This window comes from Opisthocomus hoazin, chromosome 2 (assembly GCF_030867145.1).
Source record: "Opisthocomus hoazin isolate bOpiHoa1 chromosome 2, bOpiHoa1.hap1, whole genome shotgun sequence".
NCBI lineage: Eukaryota > Metazoa > Chordata > Aves > Opisthocomiformes > Opisthocomidae > Opisthocomus > Opisthocomus hoazin.
Window position 1 is genome coordinate 126,043,894 of NC_134415.1, and position 20,674 is coordinate 126,064,567.

Below are 20,674 nucleotides of genomic sequence, written 5' to 3' on the forward strand. Positions count from 1 at the left end.
GACACAAGGATTTCTCTTTGTCCCCTGGAAAAAGTTGCACAGGCTAATAGTCTAAGGAAGTTTTTGCTTGAAGAGTTAAGTAACAGAGCCAAAGTCTGTGCTTGGCTGAACTGGAGTAAATATGGAATAGCTTGGTGACAGTGCGGAGTTACTCCTCTTTTATGTCAGGGTAACTGAGAGCACAATTTTGCCAGTTATTAACTTTTGTTACATTATTTGTATTTCTGTGCATGTCAGGATTTGTTAATCTCACTGTTCAACATCAAGTAACCTTTTGCTGAAAACAGAGCGTCATTGTGAATTAGGTATCATCAGCTAAATTGAACCTCACCCTGTGCATTTGACAGATGGTAATACATTCGTTAAGTGTTCTGTGGTTGCTTTGAGGTTGGAAAGTGCTATTTTTCTGGCTTCTAACTTAGGATTCTTAAGTAAAGTTGTATAAAAGCATAGTTTTGAAGGGAGAAGGAAAATCACAAAGAGCTCGTAAGGTTTTTTTATTCATATTGTTGTTTACTATAGGTGGGATGACATGGCAAGACTGTGATTGCTATAAGCTGTCTTTGGCTGCAGAAGTCTCCCAGAGTGGAGTAATGAAGGGTGAGGGAGATGGTTCCACCGTGGATTTTGTATATACACAGAACATCTTGGAATTTGAAGTTATATTAAATACATCGCTGTGAAGACAATACGATGCTGGTGCCTTTGTGCTTGGTGTTTTCACCGTCCAGAAAGATGGTTTCCAGGAGTTCACACATAGCAGCTGTTCTACGGGTAGCCAGATGACAGGCTTCCTCTCGCAGAGCTGGTCACATTTGGGATCTCTAAGTTCATACTGAAAGTCTGCAAGATGGGGAAGTAATTGGAGGTAGAAATTTTGAAAGCAGCACAGAGCCGCATTCTCAGCCATAGTTCCACTTGGTGTTGGAATATTGAATCCTCCACCCTGACATGACAAAGACAACACAAGGCTGAGATTAGACACTTCAGGACAAGTTCTCCACACAGCTGATTTAAGGGTCACCTAAACCAAGAGCAGAAAACTACACCACCAACTACAGAAGAAGCTCGGGATGTTTAAATCAAACCTACTTGTTTCATTTACTCACTTCAGGGAAGATTAATCCCACCTACTGACTTGCAGCGGAGCCTCAGCTGTTACCAGCAAATTAATTTAGTTATTTAATGTGATGTTTCCAGGAGGATAAGTTGCAAAGGGAGTTAGCTGCTTAGCCACTTCTGAAATTCATGGTGAACACTATGTTCACAAATGGGCAATTAGTCACTTGTCATTTAGTTGCACCTTTTTAAATGCCTTCATTCAGTCTAGTGCTGTGACTGGTATTCACAAGACCCCTGCCCTGGTGAGTGCCCACTGTCCCCTGTGTTCTCAGTGGAGACAATATATAGAGTCATCCAGATTTTCACAAAAGAGCCATAGTATGTAATGTTTAGAATTAAATCTTTCTTCTGCTGAGTTTGCTCACTAAGATGAACCCACACAGCTCTTTCCTCAGCAAGAGTCCCAAAAACTTCAGAGCTGTAGGATATTCTGAGGAGGTTATTTCTTGGTCTCTGTCCATATTTTTTCACCTTTCACATAATACTTAAATATCCACCACATAAGGCGGAAAATGAGAGAGATAATTAGTTTTTCTGACTCTTACCTGTGGTGTCAGCCTTCAGTCATGATCCACTGAATGTTGAGTCATTTGAGGAAAGTGAAACAGTTCAACAGGAGAGCTGCACAAATTACCTGATACTCCACTGGTGGGGTCTCATCTGGCACATCTGGGCTGACATCACGTTGAAAAGGCATTTGAATCTCAGTGTCCACTTTCCAGCAAAAAGCTCTCCCTATAACACAGGCAAAATCACAGCAATTCTGCCAAAATTTTTTATAAGAAAGAGAAAATAGACCTGGTTTTGATACCTCTCTCTTCTCAGGGTTCACTGGTGAATTCACATGTCAGGTGGGCTACCCTATCCATGCCGGTGTTAGACACTTGGCTCTCTCTGAGATGTGGTGCATAGAAGCCTCTCGCTTCAATATTTTTGAGATTATTTTACGCATCTTCCTACTTTGAGCAGGGATTTCCCTGAGCACCTTTTCAAGGAACATAAGACTTCAAGTTGTGTAGATAAATCTGAATATGTCAGGGCACTGAGAAAGTAGGATTTGCAACATGGATATTTGCATATGAATTTTAAAAAATGCCTTGAAAACCATCGACAGGCTTTAAAAATCAGATCCTGCGCACCTGAACTCCATTTCAAATGGCAATTTTAAGATCTTAATTCTCTTAGATTTTCAAAAATTCTGTCACTATTAGTTGGAAGAAAGGCAGTTATCCCTTGTTCACCACTCCTCTATTTTCCTGGCTATTCTGAGAGATTTACTAGGATCAGAAGAGTTTTGATTAATTAAATAGTCATTGGTTTCACAAGTAGTGATCCAGATCTTGACTATCAGGATATGAGATGGTCCAGACCGTATGGTGATTTCACTGTGAGATGTCGGGATCCTGTGAGTTCCAGCAGAGCCTATGAATTAGGTCACAGATGCGTTGAACCCTAAACATATGCTTATTTCTGGCCTAAAGCTGCCATTTGCAAGCGCCAAGCATGAATTCAGATAGATGTTTTTCCCACTGTCGCAAACAGGCTTCACTCCAGGCATTGTTTTTGAGACAGCCATGACGCACTTTGATATATCAATACAAGCAAAAAAAAAAACCCCAACACTAATAAGTTCCAGAAAAGTTACATCAACACATTTCACCTGATGCTCCTGTCTTTGTACACACACCTGACTGACCCCATGGGCTGGCACAAAGCATCTGATCTAGTACTAATACTGCACGTATCACACAGATGACTCTGAGAACCGACGATCCTACTGGGTGAAGGGGATACTGGAAAATGCTCAGCGTTAAGCCAGTTCTCTAAATCTGGATGAGTAAAATTGAATTAAATTGCAGTAATCCGATTCCATTGTCTCTAAATGAATTAATTGTAAGAGGATATAGTCTGAGGCTGACCAAGAGAAGGAGACCTATCTGTTCAACAGGTGTTATGGGTCAAACCAGAAAGAGATTGCTAAATCTTTTGAGTGCAGCCACATGGGGGTATATTACAAGCTATGCAGTTATTACCCTTCAGCAGAAGTTGTGTGGCGGAACACAGCTGCAGACAATTAGACACCTCTGCCAGCATCTGACATCGAAATGTCAGTGTCAAACTTCAATTTGAATTGATTAAATAAGGGATGGCAACACTTTTTGTTTTATGGATGGCAGCACTTCAGTCGCTTTAGATGCTCTGCTTTCAGAAATAAAATTCATTCCCTCCCTGCTATGTTTGTTGGGGTGTTTTCAGCTGGATCACAGTCATTTCTCCAGTCAATCAATTAAGCCAGCCTTTGCCACTGTGCCTAAGAGTCAGCCACAAAAGAGCTGGTATGGTTCCCTGGTGCTCAGCCAAGAGGCTTCAGTGGGCGCAAGGCATCAGGCTGCATAATCTGACTTCCACCGCTGGCATGAAGTTTAATGGATGTTAGGGCAGCAGAGAAATCATGTTCTGTGGTGTTCGGCTCCTGCTCTCTCAGTGGCCCCGTACACGCCGCCTTTCTCTCCGTGCCAAAAACACGGGGGCAGCTGACAGCAGAGCCAGCGGAGCTACCTGTGCCAGCAAGCTGCTTTACGCAGGGCAGTTGCTGCAGCATTTTGAAGCTTGTGTTGTGCCCCATAAATACATTTATCTCCATAGGCCTTGTAGTGCTACACCGCCTCAGTAACTTGATGCATTGAGTAGTCTCCCTGAAGTTAAATGGCAGTAAGTTACTCAGAGATATGAGATTTTGCAGGATTAGGCCTTAAATGCTGACTCCAGGCCAGATCTGCAGCAGGTATAAATCACTGCAGGTAATTTTCACCAGCTGAAATTCTGGCCCTAAGCCTGTAAGTCATGTTGTTATTTTTTCACGTTGTAAATTCTTGCTGTTTCTTATTTATATTGCTTTAGCACTTTGAGGCACTTGTCAGAGGCTGGGACCCCATCATGCTTGTCACCCTTCGAACAGAGATGCAAAAGACCCTTCTTGCCCCAGGCTGTTTGCAGTTTAAATAACAGGGAAACCTGCGTGCAGTCATTCGGCTTTCTCCAAGCTCATTCTTGCAATCAAGTTTTTCTATTATCCTGCTGTAGCATATAAGAACAGAAATTCTGTGCTGGGGTTGATATTTTTAAATAAAAAATTCGCACTCCATTATATGTATTAAATATATTCATACATTATATAATAACATATGTATTATACACTGTATGTTATGTCTAAGTGGCATTTTAAGTCTGGAATTTGTTGGAGCCATCAGCAGTTTGGGACATGATCTTTAGTGATTGAAGAGAGAGGTGTAAAGTCTCCTCTCTGTTGTGACACCCTATTTGAGGCATATGAAAAATAGAATTTGCACCTAAGTTGATCCTGAACTGAGGGGAATCTTAACAGTGGCTGCGTATCTCATCTCTTTTGTGTAGCATTGTATTTAATTACTGTTATATTACTTTCAGTTGAAGTGTATCTTCCAGCTCTGTAGAGCTCTGGTTAGCGTCTCTGAATTTGTTGCTATTGCCTTTAATTACTGTGGAAGGGGTTTAAAAGTAGTAAAACTACAACTTTTTAGAGCTAAAGTAATGCTAGAAAACTCCCCTAAATTACAATCCTACCTGGCTGCTTAGATAACTAATGTAGTGGCATACAGATCTCCAATTTACTCTGTGATGGCCTCAACAGACCAGAAGAATATCATACGGTGTACTTGTTTTATCGGTATATCATACTAATGAGCTGTTCTTTCCTTCCATGATCTCCTTCACTTTTTTTTATTTTGGGTTTTTTTTTGTGCTAGTCAGATGACATGGCACAACAATTTCCTGTGTCCCGCTTTTCCATTGCAGGATGAGCATTATCCTTAGGCAGACCTTGCTGGGCTACTTCGTACTTCATATTGTGTAGGCATGGGAGCACAAACAACAAAGAAATGGTTCTTGGCTTTTTTTTCTAGATACTGCCATAGCCATTGATAATGAGTATTTCTAAATAATTCTTACTTTGCCCTAATGACTTATTCATTGCTTTTTGGCAAAGCCCTGGAAAGAGGCTTAGTGAAGGCTCTGAAGAAGCTGGATGACTATCTGAGAACCCCTCTGCCAGAGGAGATTGATGCAGACAGCACTGAGGAGGAGAAAGTGTCTAAACGCAAGTTTCTGGATGGAGATGACCTGACTCTTGCTGACTGCAACCTTCTGCCCAAACTCCATGTTGTCAAGGTAAAAGATGTTATGCGATGGTTGAGGTAGCCTTATCTGACAATGAAGTGCATTGCTCCAACAGCCATGAGCTAAAGCCAACATGTGTTTCAGCAGAGGCATCCTAAGTGCTAGAAAAGCAGAGTTTGAAACAAAGTTTCCCTCCTTGGTATTTCCTATCAAGTAACTTAAGCAACTTTGTGTTTAGTACATGGGAAAATTGTCCCATCACTAATTAGTGGCAAAGGCAATATTAAGATCTGGGTACCCCACCTCTGTATTTTTACCTCGTGGCAAGTAATAGCATATTTCATATTAATTAGTTCCCATTATTCTTAAGAGAGATGTCAAAACTTTAGTCAGTTCCCACCCATTTGTAACTTAAGAATAGCAGTCCATCTTTTTTGGTGAATATTTGTTCTGTCTGCTATTTCACACAGAGAAGTTAACAAATCAATGTCACCACAGAGGTCCAGGATTTCAGATGTACAATAGTCCCTGGTATAGTGCAAACGGCGTACATCATCTTGACTTCCAAATGTTGCATTTATTTAATTTATCAGATTACATGTTTCTTTAGAATAAAGCAAGTACCTGGCAGACCTTGGCAAGCAAGAAAACTAGGAATTAAAGCCAAGTCATGCATCTAATTTGGCTCCATGAGCCAAAACATAAACTGAGCCTGGGAGCTGACTGCACACATGCAAAAGAAAAAAAAAAAAAAAAGAGCGTAAGTCTCCAGGTAAGAAACGTGATAATATCCTCACAAGTTTAGCACTTTCTTTGGCTCATCTTCATTGGTGACATTAGAGTCAGATGATGCAAAATGAATGTGTGGCCTCTTACTGGTTCCTGTCTCCTTGGAATGAAACAAAATATGTCAAAAGAGAATTAAAATCCTTCTCCAACAAGCATAGCCATAGGATATTGCCTGAAAAACATTTTACAGATGGAAGAAAAGGATAAATTATTAAGAATTTTTCATTTGATGGAAGATGTGTGCTGGAAATTGTGAAAATCTGAACTTGCCCAGGGGATTTTATCTTCCCTGTGTGTGTGAAGCGTCATTAAAGGCAAGAATGCTTAATTATAGGCAGTTTAGGAGAGGATTTGGACTTGCAAATACCAAGTGGATCCTGGTAATAAAATCAAATCACAGCCATTTCTGAGAACATGACTGTCCTAAGAAATCTGAGATGGAAAACAGCTCTACCATGTGCTTTAAAAAGGAAGGGGAACTCTGTGGCACATATGTGTGTAATTTATGCCCAGGAACAATTTTGTACTGTCAGAAAAATTAGAGATTGGAAGCACTCATTAAATCAGCTAATCCATCCCTTCCTATCAGCTAGTTCATTCTGTCACCACAGGATTATTCTATGTAGTATATTCTTACAGCAGAACTGAAATATCCCAATCCAGCAAGCTACTTAACCAACCAACTACCTTAATCACAGATTAGTCCCACTGACTTCAATAGGACTATACAGGTGCTTGAAATTAAGTATGCACTTAACTATTTTCCTGAATAAGGGCCTGAGTGTTTTTAGAAATCGAAAATTTGCCTTGATAGACAGTTTCCTAGTCTAACAAGTCTTGAAATAACCATTTTCTTCCCCAGTTTATCCTAATACTCCTGTTTCTAATGTCTGCTAAATAATCTTGGTTTCTCAATCATGCTATCCATACCACCCTGAATTCTTCCTTTGCATGAACACAGATAAAGCCTTCCAACAACTGCAGGTGGTTACATGCTCTGACACCATGGGCCAGGCGAAATATATTACATATATTACAAATAGAAATACAGTATATATAAAATATAAAGTTAAATATAATAGTTAATATGAAAATATGTTATATGTGATTGTTACTATTGCCTTTCCCGTAAATCTATCTTGCTTTTTATGATTCAGCTAATCAGCTATTTCTTAGGTGGCATCTCAACTTTAAGTGATGAACAGAAGACTGGTAAAACACACCAAAAAATGCCAATATGGTAAAATTTATGATGTCCAGTTACCATAAAAGTCATAATTTTGTGACAGAAACCAGGCCATTGATTTAGGGTGTACTTAGGGCAAGTAGCATCCTTGCAAGGTAGGCGAAAACCAACAGTCACTTTTCAGGCTTTTCTGTTATATGACTCTGAGATTCTAAATACTTCTCTCCTTTGCTGTTAATGATATGACAAGAAAGAGTAAGAAGCTCTCTAAAAAGGAATCTGGAGATACATCACTAGCAAGACGCTTTTTTCCCTCTTTTGTCTTTGGTTTAGATTGTCGCAAAGAAATACCGCAACTTTGAGTTCCCGACAGAGATGACGGGGCTGTGGCGGTACCTGAAGAACGCGTATGCCAGGGATGAATTCACAAACACCTGTGCGGCAGACAAAGAAATTGAGCAAGCCTACGCAGACGTGGCCAAGCGGCTCAGCAAGTCCTAACTGACCTCAGCGGCAGCTCAGTATCCCCTTTTGCAGACTCTTCTCCTTGTTGCCTTAAGACACACTTTCTCATTGTGCTATCTGGTTGGCATCCCTATGACTTCACCTGTTCAAGTGTATCAGTCAGCGACAAATCTGCTTCTCCCTGGAGAAAACAGAAGGCAGCCGTGGTGTGGGAGGTGGTGACCCTTTGAAATCTGAACCTAAGATCTGGCTCAACTAGTGTTATTCGTAATCAGTATTGGAATTCAGTCCACTTTACTAGTTTCTTGTTTCCTGTTGAAGGTATATCACCACCTGTATTCTTTGGAGTTTGAAGACTAGGAAATTAGCTGAAATTTCAAGTAAGAGAGTTAGGAATGCGTAGAATTTGTTCTTCTGTAGGTTATGACAAAGATGCTTTGTACCCCAATGCTGTTGAGATCCTTTAGGCAGGAGCAAAATATGACAGGGGAAAAAAAGGAGTTTGACCCTAAAGGAGAAATGCTCTTAGCATTATACTAACATTATATAGCAGTTATACTTAAAAAACTCTCTGAATGCATAGTGTCTTAGCAGGCCCAAGAGTTTATAGGGTGTTTATTTTTAACTTGCTGCAAGAGGGAAAAGCCTGAGTGAATATGTCAGAATTGCAGATGCTACTTTGCATAAAATTTGCATGATGCCATTGGATCCAAATGTTTAAGCGAAAGAGGGTGAATGAACAATTTAGTGGGCAGCCCTTGGAAGAGTGGGGCCAGTGCCAAAATGCCCAGTGGATCTGCTAGTTGGCAGAGACACACAGACACAGCAATAATGGGGGCAGGGTATTGACTCCAGCAAGTAAAAGGAGTTGGCACAGCTAACCAAGCCATGTAGGATATTGTCGTCTTGACTGTGTGGTTGCCAGTTCCTTTATAATTGCTGTCTTGGGAAACTTGGATAGGCAGGAGAAAGCTGTCGCTGCCCACGAATTCCAGGCAGGGGAAGCGCTTTCTTCGCGTTGGGCTCCAGATGGGTCACTTTCAAGCACTCATCATCTCACCCCAGGAGAAGTTTGCTCTGAGAGCCTCAAAGACGACTGGCTAAAACAGAGAGGCACATTTCCAGCCAGAATTTCAGCAAGTGTGCTAGCAGAAATCCCTGTGTAGCACCTTAGTCCTGATCCTCCAGGGTTTACTGATCCAAGTTACACGATTCTGAATTAGGATTGTTTTCTAAAACTGATCATTTTGTTCTACCTGTAGCGTCTGCCTGACACAATCTGCTTTAAACTTGTGATTATTTGCATGTTACTTTGGCAAATACAGAATGACAGCTCTTTTGCCTGAAACTCAAGTGCCCTGATATGTACAACAGTGCACATGGCTCTCAATTTTCGGTTTGGGGAGATTTATCATTGTTTTCAAAGATAAAATAAAGCTGGGCTGTAACTCAGTGTGGCTCCCCTTCTGATCAGAGCTGCTAGAGCTGCACTGGTTGGAGGGGAACCCCAAGCTGATGAGCTGTGAGTGAGGGGAACCTCGCAGCGGGCTTGTTTGCAGCCAGAGAGCTGGAGGAACGGAGACTGCATCGAAAGGCAGCCTCTGCCTTGTGATGCTGATGACAATCTGAAGCCATCCTGTTGCTCTGGAGGGGTTATTCCACTTTTCACACTAACCCTGCTGGGAGTAGAACGTTGCTCGTTGACTGTGAAGATAGTTGGTGGCTGACTATTGCTTTGCATGCGAAGGTCAATTTGTTCTGAACTTTCCAAAACCTTGGAAGAAAATCCATGAGCTCCCAAGTCTTCCCCTAGAACGGGCTGTTTTAACTACAGCTAAACTGGAGGGCAAAGGCTCACACTCTTTAAAGTATTGCTGAGAAATCAGCTGGCTCAGAGAACGCTAATAGCAGCCAGAAATATCTAATGAGATTAGAAGTGTCTGCGCAAGCACATGTGGCTTGTTAAAAACATTTCTTCATGAGACTGGAATTATTTGTGATTTTTTCTTTTTTGTAAACTAAGGCAATTATTTATTTATTTATTTTAATTGACTCAGTCCTTTCTGTCTGTCTTTCTGGTTCTGTTTTCACTCAGCGCGCTGGTCAAAATGGCTCTGTCTGCTTAGAAAAGTGTTATTAGCAATGGTCTGCAAATTCATTTCTAGTGAAAAGTTTGCTATCTGATTAATGGTCACAGGGATTTTTCTACTTTCAGTATGATTTGGCTAGAAGCAAGCCGATCAACAAAATCTACATCTTTGTCAGTTGTCTTTTTCCAGGTTTGTACTTCAATTAGCAGCTTTGTTTAGTCAGAGTTGCAGTGAATCTTTGAATGAAAATGCAGAGGCAGATGTAGATTCTTGCTCTGTGCTGATTATATTTAGCTCCTTAAAGAAGATGGTCCAAACGTGCAGCAGATCTCAGGCAGGGTAAGTGAACCAGTTCAGGGTCTGTCACAATTTCTTCTGTATCTGTGGATCTTCACCAATTTGCTGAATCCTGTCGTCCTGAAATCTTCTAATATGGCTTACCTTATTTTTGCTAGAAGAGGGCCAATTATGTTTAAAAATGGTTGGGCTTATACAAAAAAGAAAATGAGCTGTTAGTGAAATGAACTTTTTCTAAGATAATTTGCATGTTCTTATTAAAATCTTTTTAGGATTTCGTTCTAAAAGCTGAAAATCCCCAAGCTACCTTCCTTTTAATTAATAATAAAAAAATCCCTAAATGCCTCAATTTTTCTAACACCCCCAGAAAATCTTGATAAACTGTGTTGAAGGATATGAGAAAGACTACTAGGAAAAATTAAACAGTCTTCAGCTACCATGCCCGTTCTGCCTGAATTCAAGTCTGACTCTGCGTCCTAACTTTGCATTTTCATCATAGCTCTATTATAGGCTGATCTAAGATTAAGGACAGGTTCAGGCATTCCCTGACCCTTGTTTGGGTTTGGAATCGAAGCTCATGTTTTCAGATCTGTAACTTTCGCTCACCTTTGTGCTTTTTTTGGCTTTAGCTGTAGTCAGAAGCAGGAAATACTGGAAATCCTACATAAAAAAGTGTTTTGCTAAGATTTTGAGCTCCGTTCTCAAGTCTCAGGATCCATCACCAGTGAGATTTTAAAGGGCTCCAGACTCCTTTACGCAGGGTATTTTTGGTGACCTTCCATTGTATTTAGTATTATAAGTAATAAATATTAATCATACAAGATTGTATATCTACATTGGCAAGGCAACATTTCTGAAAAGAATCTAACTGACAAGACAGACATTGCAGATTTACAATAACTTTGTTCATAAATTTTTTGCAAGATGTAAAGAAAGACATAGTGCAGAGGGGGAAGAAGCCAACAATGTGGATTTAATCATCTACATTTCAGAAATGCAGACCAAATGTCTGTAAAGATGTCCATTTCATCCAAACATTTCTTAGATATTTATTTCAAAGCTCCCTTTTCAGTCAATCCAACACTCCATTCATATTGGAGCTAATATTGATTTTTCTTCTGTTAGCAGTGGTACGGGAGTGTTAGAGGATCCCATGTATTAGTTACTCTTATTTTCTGTCAGACTATTTGAATTGCCAAGAGGTCATCTTGCTGTACAGGTAGGACTAAAGAAGTATCTGTTTCAAGCCTATTTAAACAAGGGCTTCTGACAAACGTGTTTTCCAGTAGAAAGAATCACATAATGATATTGCTGTATCAGGTCTAGTGTGGAATACAGAGTTACAGGTTACTCCTACGCTTGCATCAGCTGAAAAGCCACTGCCACAGAGGAATGACAGTCTAGATCATGGACAAACTGACGTCTTTGTTTCCTACAAGTTCAGCTGAACTGCACATAGCAACCATAGAAACTTACTTTGAATATGTATTTTATCTTAACACCCAACCACATTTGCTCCTCTCTCATCCCTGCTCAAAGTTGACTCCAGGTTAGCCATAACCATTCAGCCATTTCCTCGATGCTGAGTAGCTGAGTGGTGCTCATGGATGGGCACGCAGGGAAGTGTGTTTTATCCATCTTGTGGGATGAAGTCCAAAGGCCACTGCTTGCAGCACTACTCCCACCACTGTCCCAGCAGCGAAGGTGAGAAGCAGAGAGAGCTCCCTTTCTGTGTTGACTGAGTTGGGCTGATTATCTGAGTTTAAGGTGTTGCAAAGTTTTAGGCAGTGGAAATACCACTTAAGTAAAGCCCCAGAAGCACATGGAAACATTCATTTCTTAAAATGAACTGGTGTTTTAAAGAAAAAAATAATGCTGAAGTCTTCTGTCCTTCATGTGTATTCTTTTAAGCATCAGGAAATTTGCATTTGTTTATTATTCTGCTAGATATACCCATTATTAATGAATTGCTTTTGATATTAAGAATTTTTTTTCCAGTAAGATTTTGCCTTTCTGCTGAATCTTTCATCTCTTCATTAATTTCAATGTCTGCAATGACCTAGTAACTCCAGAGAAGGCAGGAAATCTGTGAAGCTTATACTTGTTGAGAAGTTGAAGGAGGTAAGAATTTTTTTGAAGAAAACAGTATTAAAAGTATTTTTTGAAAAGGCATCTTTTCATCTGGAATACTTTAACCAAGAGTGATAGACTGTTTAGTCTGGGCTGTGATTTCCAGCACAGACCTGAGCAAGCCACCATGTTCAAGGTGGCTTTGAACAGCGAGTTCCCCAGGATACATAGGGATGTTCTGAGTCACAAAATTTCCCCTTTCCTTGGTCAGGAGGGATCTGCTGGTTTGTACTGGCACTGAACTATGACAGCCCACTAAGTGCCAGGCAGTGAAAGAAGGGGTCCTGTTCCCTCCCTTCCCCTTGTAGCTCACGCAGGGAAAGCACAAAGCTTTAAGCTGTTTTATTTCCTTGCCCCACCTCCCAAGTAACACACCAGTCCTATGAAAGCACAGAAACCTCATCCAACACAGGTTCAGAATCACAGAATCACAGAATAGTAGGGGTTGGAAGGGACCTCTGTGGGTCACCCAGTCCAACCCTCCTGCTGAAGCAGGGTCACCTACAGTAGGCTGCACAGGACCTTGTCCAGGTGGGTCTTGAATAAGAGAAGGAGACTCCACAACTTCCCTGGGCAGCCTGTTCCAGGGCTCCATCACCCTCAGAGTGAAAAAAAATCTTTTTTAAAGGTTTTAAAGTTTTTAAAGCTTGATTAGTCCGTGTTTCAACACGTGACGTGAAGGTCTGAAGAGCCCCGTGTAACTCTGCAGGCACTCACCAGGCAGGGTTGCAGGGCTCAGCAGCGTCTCAGAGACCGCAGCAATCGCGCTATTCCCCTGCTGCCCCAAATCATTCCCCTTTCACCATTTATTGGCGAGACGCTAACGCTGAAAATACTCCAGAGGATGCGCTTGAATGCGGTGTACTTTGAGCTGTGCTCATCAGCTAACCAGCTCTGAATGATGACACTGTCGCAGCTCAGCAGGTCGTGCCTCTGCTGCCAAACAGCCAGCCGTTTGCTGGAGTAGCAGCGCTGGGGTGGGGGACGCCGAAGCGGCGTGAAACGATGAAAGGTTTCCGTGCCACCTTTTCTCCAGCCCAGCTCTTAGCTGCAGTGTGTTAGCAGCTCAGCTGGGGCCAGGATCCAGCGCTAATGAGCATTTCTAGCTTGCAGCATGTGAATAGAGACTACTCATGTGTTTAATGTTAAACATGTGCTTGCCTGCTTGCCTGGATAGGGGCCGAAAAGTCATGACAGAAAAGCCTATATTAACGAAGAGCATTATTATTCTCTTTCCTTTGAAATCCAGTGGCAGAATTCCCAGTGGGGGAATTCCCAATAGGAATTCCCAGTAGAGCCTGAGGCTACAGAAGCATGGAGAAGTTTCAAGCGTGAAGATGTCCTTAGGGAACAGAAAACACTCAAGGAGAGAAGGAAGCAGCGGTGATCTGTAGAGTCTTCCTCCAGGAGCAGGACAGGGGACTCGGCTCCATGCCGGTGGTGGCTGGAGGGACACCAGCAGTGCTGTCAGGCTCCATTCTGGTTTGTCCTGGGGAGGTTCAGAGCGGAGCTGGGACCAGGCCACGCAGGCAGTGTAATGCCAAGGCATGTTCCACTGTATCTCCAACCACGCTCCCTATGGTGGTATCCCACAGTATAATGACGCCTCCATTGTGTCTGCCTCACTCTTATTATGAAGTGGCTTGTCTAAAGAAAACTAAGAAGGGTGGGGAATTTTTTTTTTATATGTATATACATGGAGTACAAACAATCCAAATATGCTTTAATGGTTCTCAACATGATACTGTCAATTCTCACCACAGGGTGGAATTTGTTGGTGGAAATTAAATTAAATTAAAACAGAAAAGCTTGGCTATTGCTAATGGGTACTACTGGGACCCCTAAAAGCAGTTTGCAGTGTAGAACTGCAGCAGGAGTGAACATCCTTTAATTCCCAGAATCACTTGGGTTTCACAGGGTCATTTCAGTCTGTTCTGCTGCGCTGCTGAGAAGTTGCTCTTTCCCTGTCTCCCTAGGTCTATAAACTCTGCGGAATTTGGGAAATGGCTGCGGGCACCACATTAATCTTTTTCTTTTTCACCTTTTTCCCCCCCCTTCATTAAATTAACTACTTTAGTTTGGAAGTAAGCAATAAGTAAATAAAATTTGCAAACAGCAAATTTCGCTACTTTTTCATTAGGGAAGTTTTTAAGAGCTTTCAGGAAATGAAAGGTTATCCCCTGCCTTGGGAATAATCTATGTTATAAAATATATATAGAAGTGTGATTCTGATTAAATAATTTAAGCAAGAAGAGTACAGTTTGTTTTAGGGAGCATGCTTAGGACTAAATGAACAGAATACTCCAGATATTGCAATAGGGACTTAACATTCAGTTCTAATCTCTGCTGGGTTTTTTTTTAATTACTTATTGTAAAATACAGAAACTACATACATGTTCACTTAATTTGACTGCATTATTGAATTTCAATAATGCTGTAAAGCGTGTTGGGATGGAAGGTGGCATAAGTGGGAAATCTTATACCCTTGGAACAGCGCTATTATTACGGAGTCTTTGATTTTGTTCCCACTGGAATAAACAAGAGCAGAAGCAGGATCTCGACTTCACAGATCCAGATAGTTCAGCAGTCTCTGTGGAGGACAGGGCAATTTGCTGTTGTTTAGCAATCTGAGTCTTGCAATGGGCATGGCGCATTTCGGAATGCATCCAGGACCATCCTTGGGTGAGCGGATAGCGTTGCTTGCAAAGGACCACGGTGAATCCCCTGCTGTTACAAAATGAGATTAAGCCATCATGAGATGTGGACTGGCTAAGCCTGAACCAGACACATTTGCCTGCAGCGCAGCCGCTAAATTGGTCTGACATCAGGAACCACAGCGTAAGAGCTTGGCCTCAGACGTGAGTCAAAGCAGCATCTTTGTCACCAGTCATTTTCTATTTATAACGACACAGATCTATTTTATAATCATGGGGAGGCACAACAGGAGTGGGCTTTGTTCTGCCTAAATCGCATTTCTCGTGCGGGTGCGTTTAAACACAGCCTTTGGCCCCTTGCCGCACACCACACACACCCAAGGCGGGCAATTCTGGCACAACAATGCACACCCTGTCGTGCTTGAATGCTCAAAGACTCCTGGGCTGAAGCAATAAACTCCTGCTAAATGGCTGAAAAATACTCCCTTAAGTGTGCTGAGCTGCCAGGCTGCCTCACTTCTCGTTTCCAATGCCATTTTGTGTCTAAGCCTTGGGTTTCAAATAAACCAGGCGTGTACTGCGTTGTTTAGTGCTGGAAAATACTGGGTGTTATTAACCAGAAGAAATTGGGGTGAAAAACCTCAAACCCCAACCCAACCTTCTTTCCTAGTGCAAAACTGACTGCTTATGCACACGAGTGTATTTTCAGAGGCTGTGAAACTATTCCCAACAGCTGCTTGGTTTGGTTTCTGGAGAAGGGGTCCTCATCCGTGCAAATCCTCACAGCTAATGGTAACCCTTTTTTTCTCTCTTTTTTTTTTTTTTTTTTTTTTTTTAATTAAAGGGTCCTGCTCTATATTGCCTAGAAATTTATGATCTAGTGATTGGTAGATGTATTTTTGCTGTCTGACTGTTTTTAGTTCTAAAGCCCGAAGATCAAAATCAAGTTGCATAATGAGATTTAGGGGTGAAGAGAAATGGTTTTTTGTTCCTCAAAACCCACTTGTTTTCAGATCTTGACTCATTTGGGGCACAATCCTGGTTACTTTGAGGCAAGTCTGAGGTTGAAAGAGAGGAAGGGGAGTCCACTGTACATGCTACTGTCCTTCCACAGAGAGAGGATAGCAGGAACGAGTCTGGAAGTCCTAAGAGGTATGTGGACATGTTTTCCGTGTGAAAGCAAGCTGTGCAGAGACCTGAACTGACCCACAGTTGCTTAAAAATTGCAGTGACATGAAAAATCAAAATTTAGGTTACAAACAATGACATGACAATCAGGCACGGTACCTCTTTAGGGAGTTATATTGGAAAAAAATAACTTATTTGAAAGGTCGCTAAAGTTTTTAGGTACTGGGCCAGGATTAGGTCCAGGGTTGGATTTTCTCCACCAAAATGTCATTAATCTCAGAAACGCCTAATGGGTGTTGGCATTGTCATCACCTGATCTGGTGGGGTAAATGCAAAATCAGTAACTCTTAAAGGAGTAAGCAGGAATGATCTTTAAATTTGGACCTGGTAAGCTTCAAAGAAATGTAATTTATTTGTAAAAAACTACTTTATAGTGGTTGATGGTGAAATGTAACTGTGCATCTAGGGGTCTCCAGCAGGTAAGAAAGACAGACAGGGTAAATCCCTTTGCATACTTGTGATTTTCAGTTGAGCTACATCCTCTCTTAATGGGTAATTTTAGATTAGACTGTAACATTTTGGTATAGGTACTATGTATTTCTTCTCTGTATGTGCAGCTCCTAAACACAACAGCAACCTGATTAGAGCCTTTGTGTGCTGCTCTGCCCCTCGTAATATATAACAATAGGAATAATATAGTTAAAATGTCATTGCATTTCACCTTTAATATTATGACTGTGCGGCTGTACTCTGTCAACTGTGAATAAAATCAATGTCCTTTTTGTATGATATGTAGTATATTTTATTATTGAAGAAGCAGTTAAATTTAATTTTTAAAAGTAAAAAAGTATCTGCTTGTTGTTTCATTTTAAGGTTTTGGATAAATAAGCAAGCATTTCTTTATATCAAATGAGCATGTATTAAATGAAGAAATCCACCTTGCCGAATTGGAGCTGTTTGCTATATTCCAAGAGCGATTAACTCCTGATAATTTGAATAAAAGTGGTTTATTTTCTCATTGAGTTATTCTTGAAGTTTTGTTTAATTTGTTAATTCTTTTTTTTTAAACAGATGACATTCCCCTGGCTGCAAGAAAAAATGTGTACTTGCAGCTTGAATACAGCTACAATGGATTTAAAAATGGATTTAACAGAAATAAAGGGAAAGACAGCAAGGACAAGTAAGCTACATCTGTGCTAGAAGAAGAAACACGGCCAGGATATAACTCATGCACAGACATTGGTGCTGTACAGTTAGTGTAGCTGGTGGTACCGTGTCGGTGTGGACCAGAGAGCACTCCCCACAGCAGTGTCCGAGCACAGCAGGCAGGGTATGAGACACGGTGGGGTGATAGTATGGGTCCATAAAATAATGGATGGGGTGAAATGGGAAATGATTACTCAGTATTTCTCGTGTCACAAGTTACGTGTTCCTAATGAAATAATCAAGCAGCAAGTTTAAAGCAAACACAAAGAAGTACCTTCTTACAGAGCATATAACTAAATTCTGGAGCCCTTTCCCAGTGGATGCTGTGCAGATCAAAATGAATATGGGGTTCAAATATGGATATGATATTTTTATGAAGAACAAATCCATTAATGTTGTTAAACATGAAAATTTGGATGCAATCTCCAGGTCAAGAAGTCCTTACATACCAGGGCTGGGAGAGGGTCCAGGTAGAATTAGATTTCCACTTGCCTTATTTCTTATATTGCTTCTGCTGTGAGAGATTAGACACAGCTGGGGTAGGGCTGGGTGGCTTGGCTCCAGGATGGCCTTTCTGATATTATGATACACAAATGTAAAGTATCGTAGATTTTATTGCAACACAACACTTTGAATTTAGCTTCCCCATAGCAAACCACTTCCAGAGAGGCTTTAGAGACAGAGGCTCGGAGTCCCTCTCACAGCACATGACAGGGAATCACTGTCCATCTGAAATAACAAAAGTTCATCATCCAACAGCTGCAACTGGAGAGAAACAAATGGGATTGCTCCCAGTTTACATTTCAACATTTCTTCTGGTCACCAAAGCACGTACCTTTCGCCGCATCTCCCTAGTACCACATCTCTCTTGATGTAATGTGTGATATAAAAATGAGAATTAGTTTCAAGGTCTTCAAACCCAAGCTGGTAAGTGTCAGCCTAATGTTTCTGCTTAAATTAGTGCAGAAATGGCTGTTCAGTTGTCCAGAACTGTAGAAGTCCAGGGTCTCGGCTGACTGCTTTTGGACGAAGTCCTCAGTGTGCAAGCACCCAGGTGTACCTTCATTGCAGATGTGGTATTTCCCTTGCTCTCAGATCGTTACAGCACAGAGGTAAACCAGGGCATCGGCAAAACTCACCATCAGGCATATCAAAAAATGAAGAAATAAGGTAATGCAATCCCCTCTTTTTCCTGATTTGTCACCAGTACTGAATGGAAGTACAGCTTTGTCGTTCAGTCACACAACTGGATGAGGATTGACCAAGACCAGCATTGCTATGAGTTATTGGTGACACTGCTGTGCATTTTCTTGTAGGAACCCACACCTTGCACAGCTCCACCATGGCACCGCGTTGCCGGAACCACACGCACGAGGCTGTGCCATCCTGATGAGCATCTCTGAGAGCGGCCAGTAGTGAATGCTTCAAAGGGCGGTGCTGGGAGCCCCGGCCCTTGCGGTTTAACATACTGACCACATGCAAAAGATGTTCCACGCAGTTGTTGGTTTTTTAGTGTTTATTTCATTAAAAATATATACCTATAGCTCTGGCTCCTCTCGTACAAACAAATCTGACACTGGACTCAGACTGTCTGGACACTGGCCTAGGTGATATTTCACAGCAGTGAGTGCATTGGATCATTAGGCACTGTGTAAAATAAGAGATTTCTGTGCCTGAGTGATTGTGATTGCAGACCTGAATGATGAAAAATAGGGTGAGTAACAACCTGGATCACTCATCATTTTTCCTGTCTTTATCATTCCTTATACATCTGCTGGGAACAAGCCAGAGCTTTCCCCTTTCCACAACCATGCCTCTATGCTGCTGGTCATTTTTTTGGTCATCTGGTCTCTGAAGGATCACTTCTACCCAGCTAATCACTCTATCTGATGGGGATTTGTACTGCAGTCTCTCCCTGCTTGCCACGTGAAAAACAGAGCCCTTAGTGGGCTCCATAGAGCTGCTGGCACCTCTTCCTTCAGGGATGGGGTTGGGGGGAGCTTTGTCAAGGAGGGTTTAGTTTGGTTTTTCTTTTTTATCTCAATACCTGCTGTAACGCTCTACACATCCTGCTAGACACGCTGCAGTCAGTCCAGTCTGCACCAGGCAAGAGTTTAGACGTTTCAGGTGTCATCCATCCTTCATATCTCGTGCATGCCTTTCCTTTCATGAGCCCTGCAGATGCCTTTAATTGCCAGCCACCGCTCTCGGCTTTCCAAGAAGTAGCAGAGGAACTATGGAGTCCCTCTGGCGAAGGATGAAACAAAGGGGCCCAGCAGTGTTAGCAGTGTTATGACATTTTCTTACACTGAATTGGCTTTGGGAAGAATGGGCTCTTTCCTCCCGTTAGATAAGCACAGAAATCGTAAGCAGATGCTTGCAAAATATCAAACAAATATATACTTTAAAAAGATAAATACAGGCTATACCCACATGCCCCACAATCTGGCCAATATTCAGCCACCGCCAACAGTATCTAGCCTTTCTCTGGTGAAGCCTGGGGGAAAAGGAAAAAACCCTCAGTCTAGTCACTCCACAGCAGGATGCAACCAGCTCCTCCAGCACTGTCATCCCAAGGCTGAACACGGCAATGCCAGCAGCTGGTGGCCGGTCTCTGATCCGCCTTGTTGTGCAGCAACTCCGTGTGTAGTGCGTACACTCTAGGGGCTTTAATCTGTTTAAGTTTCTCTTTAAATCAGCATTGCGGAATGTGAAGGGGAATTTCACACCATAGGGAAGAAGGTGCAGCAGTCTGGAAAGCCTACATTACCAAAAACATAAAGAAAGGGTGTTTTCATTAAGTGCTTAAGTAACCCTTGTGCTCCTGATTTCTAGGACAGAGGTAGTAGGGAAGATTTCTTCCAGCTACCTTGCATAGGAAAGCCACAGGTTTTGGGAAAAGCTGGATGGATGTACAATCACTGAGAAGTGTGAGAAAGAATTTCTGGCAAGAAGTCCCCCTTCCCTCAACCTTTTGCTAAAACAACATTGAAGTACATTATCGGTGCCAAGGGAAAGACTTTTAAGAACCTGCTGGCGTTCAGGTCATCCGTGCAATCCTCATTCACCTCCTCATGCGGACAGGTTGTGGCACCAGCTTTCATCGGCTCATGTACCACATCCTGCGCAGGTCCTGCCCCGTTCGGCGCCCAGAACGAGGGATGCAATTTGTTTTCTTGGCAAGGTGTGGTGCTGGGGCGTCTTCATTCCTTATTTCTCAGCCTGTTAGAAAGTTCTTTAAAACAGTCGTGGTGTCATGTGCTTTCTACAGCAGCGCTGTCTGTGACTGCTTCACAAACATAGGTTAGATCACTCCATGTACCCCTAAGGGGAAAGGACGATGTTTCACAGTGTGGGAACCAAAGCTTGCGAACTGCAGAGGGGAATTTTCACTCCTCTTCAGATGCTCTGCTTCACCTATTTAAGCCATAATCTTCTGCAGTACGTTGCAC

General features: G+C 41.9%; 1 protein-coding gene across 2 annotated transcripts in view; it reads left to right on the forward strand.

Moving 5' to 3' along the window:
* The window catches only part of CLIC5 (chloride intracellular channel 5), a 95,371-nt gene extending 78,333 nt beyond the window's left edge, over window positions 1–17,038 (forward strand). For both annotated transcript variants that reach the window (XM_009945281.2, XM_009945282.2), the window contains exons 5-6: window positions 5,147–5,328; window positions 7,586–17,038. In XM_009945281.2, the coding sequence (XP_009943583.1) occupies window positions 5,147–5,328; window positions 7,586–7,753 (350 nt within the window). In that variant the 3' untranslated portion in view covers window positions 7,754–17,038. The remainder of the gene's footprint in view (window positions 1–5,146; window positions 5,329–7,585) is intronic.
* The last annotated feature ends 3,636 nt before the right edge of the window (window positions 17,039–20,674 follow it).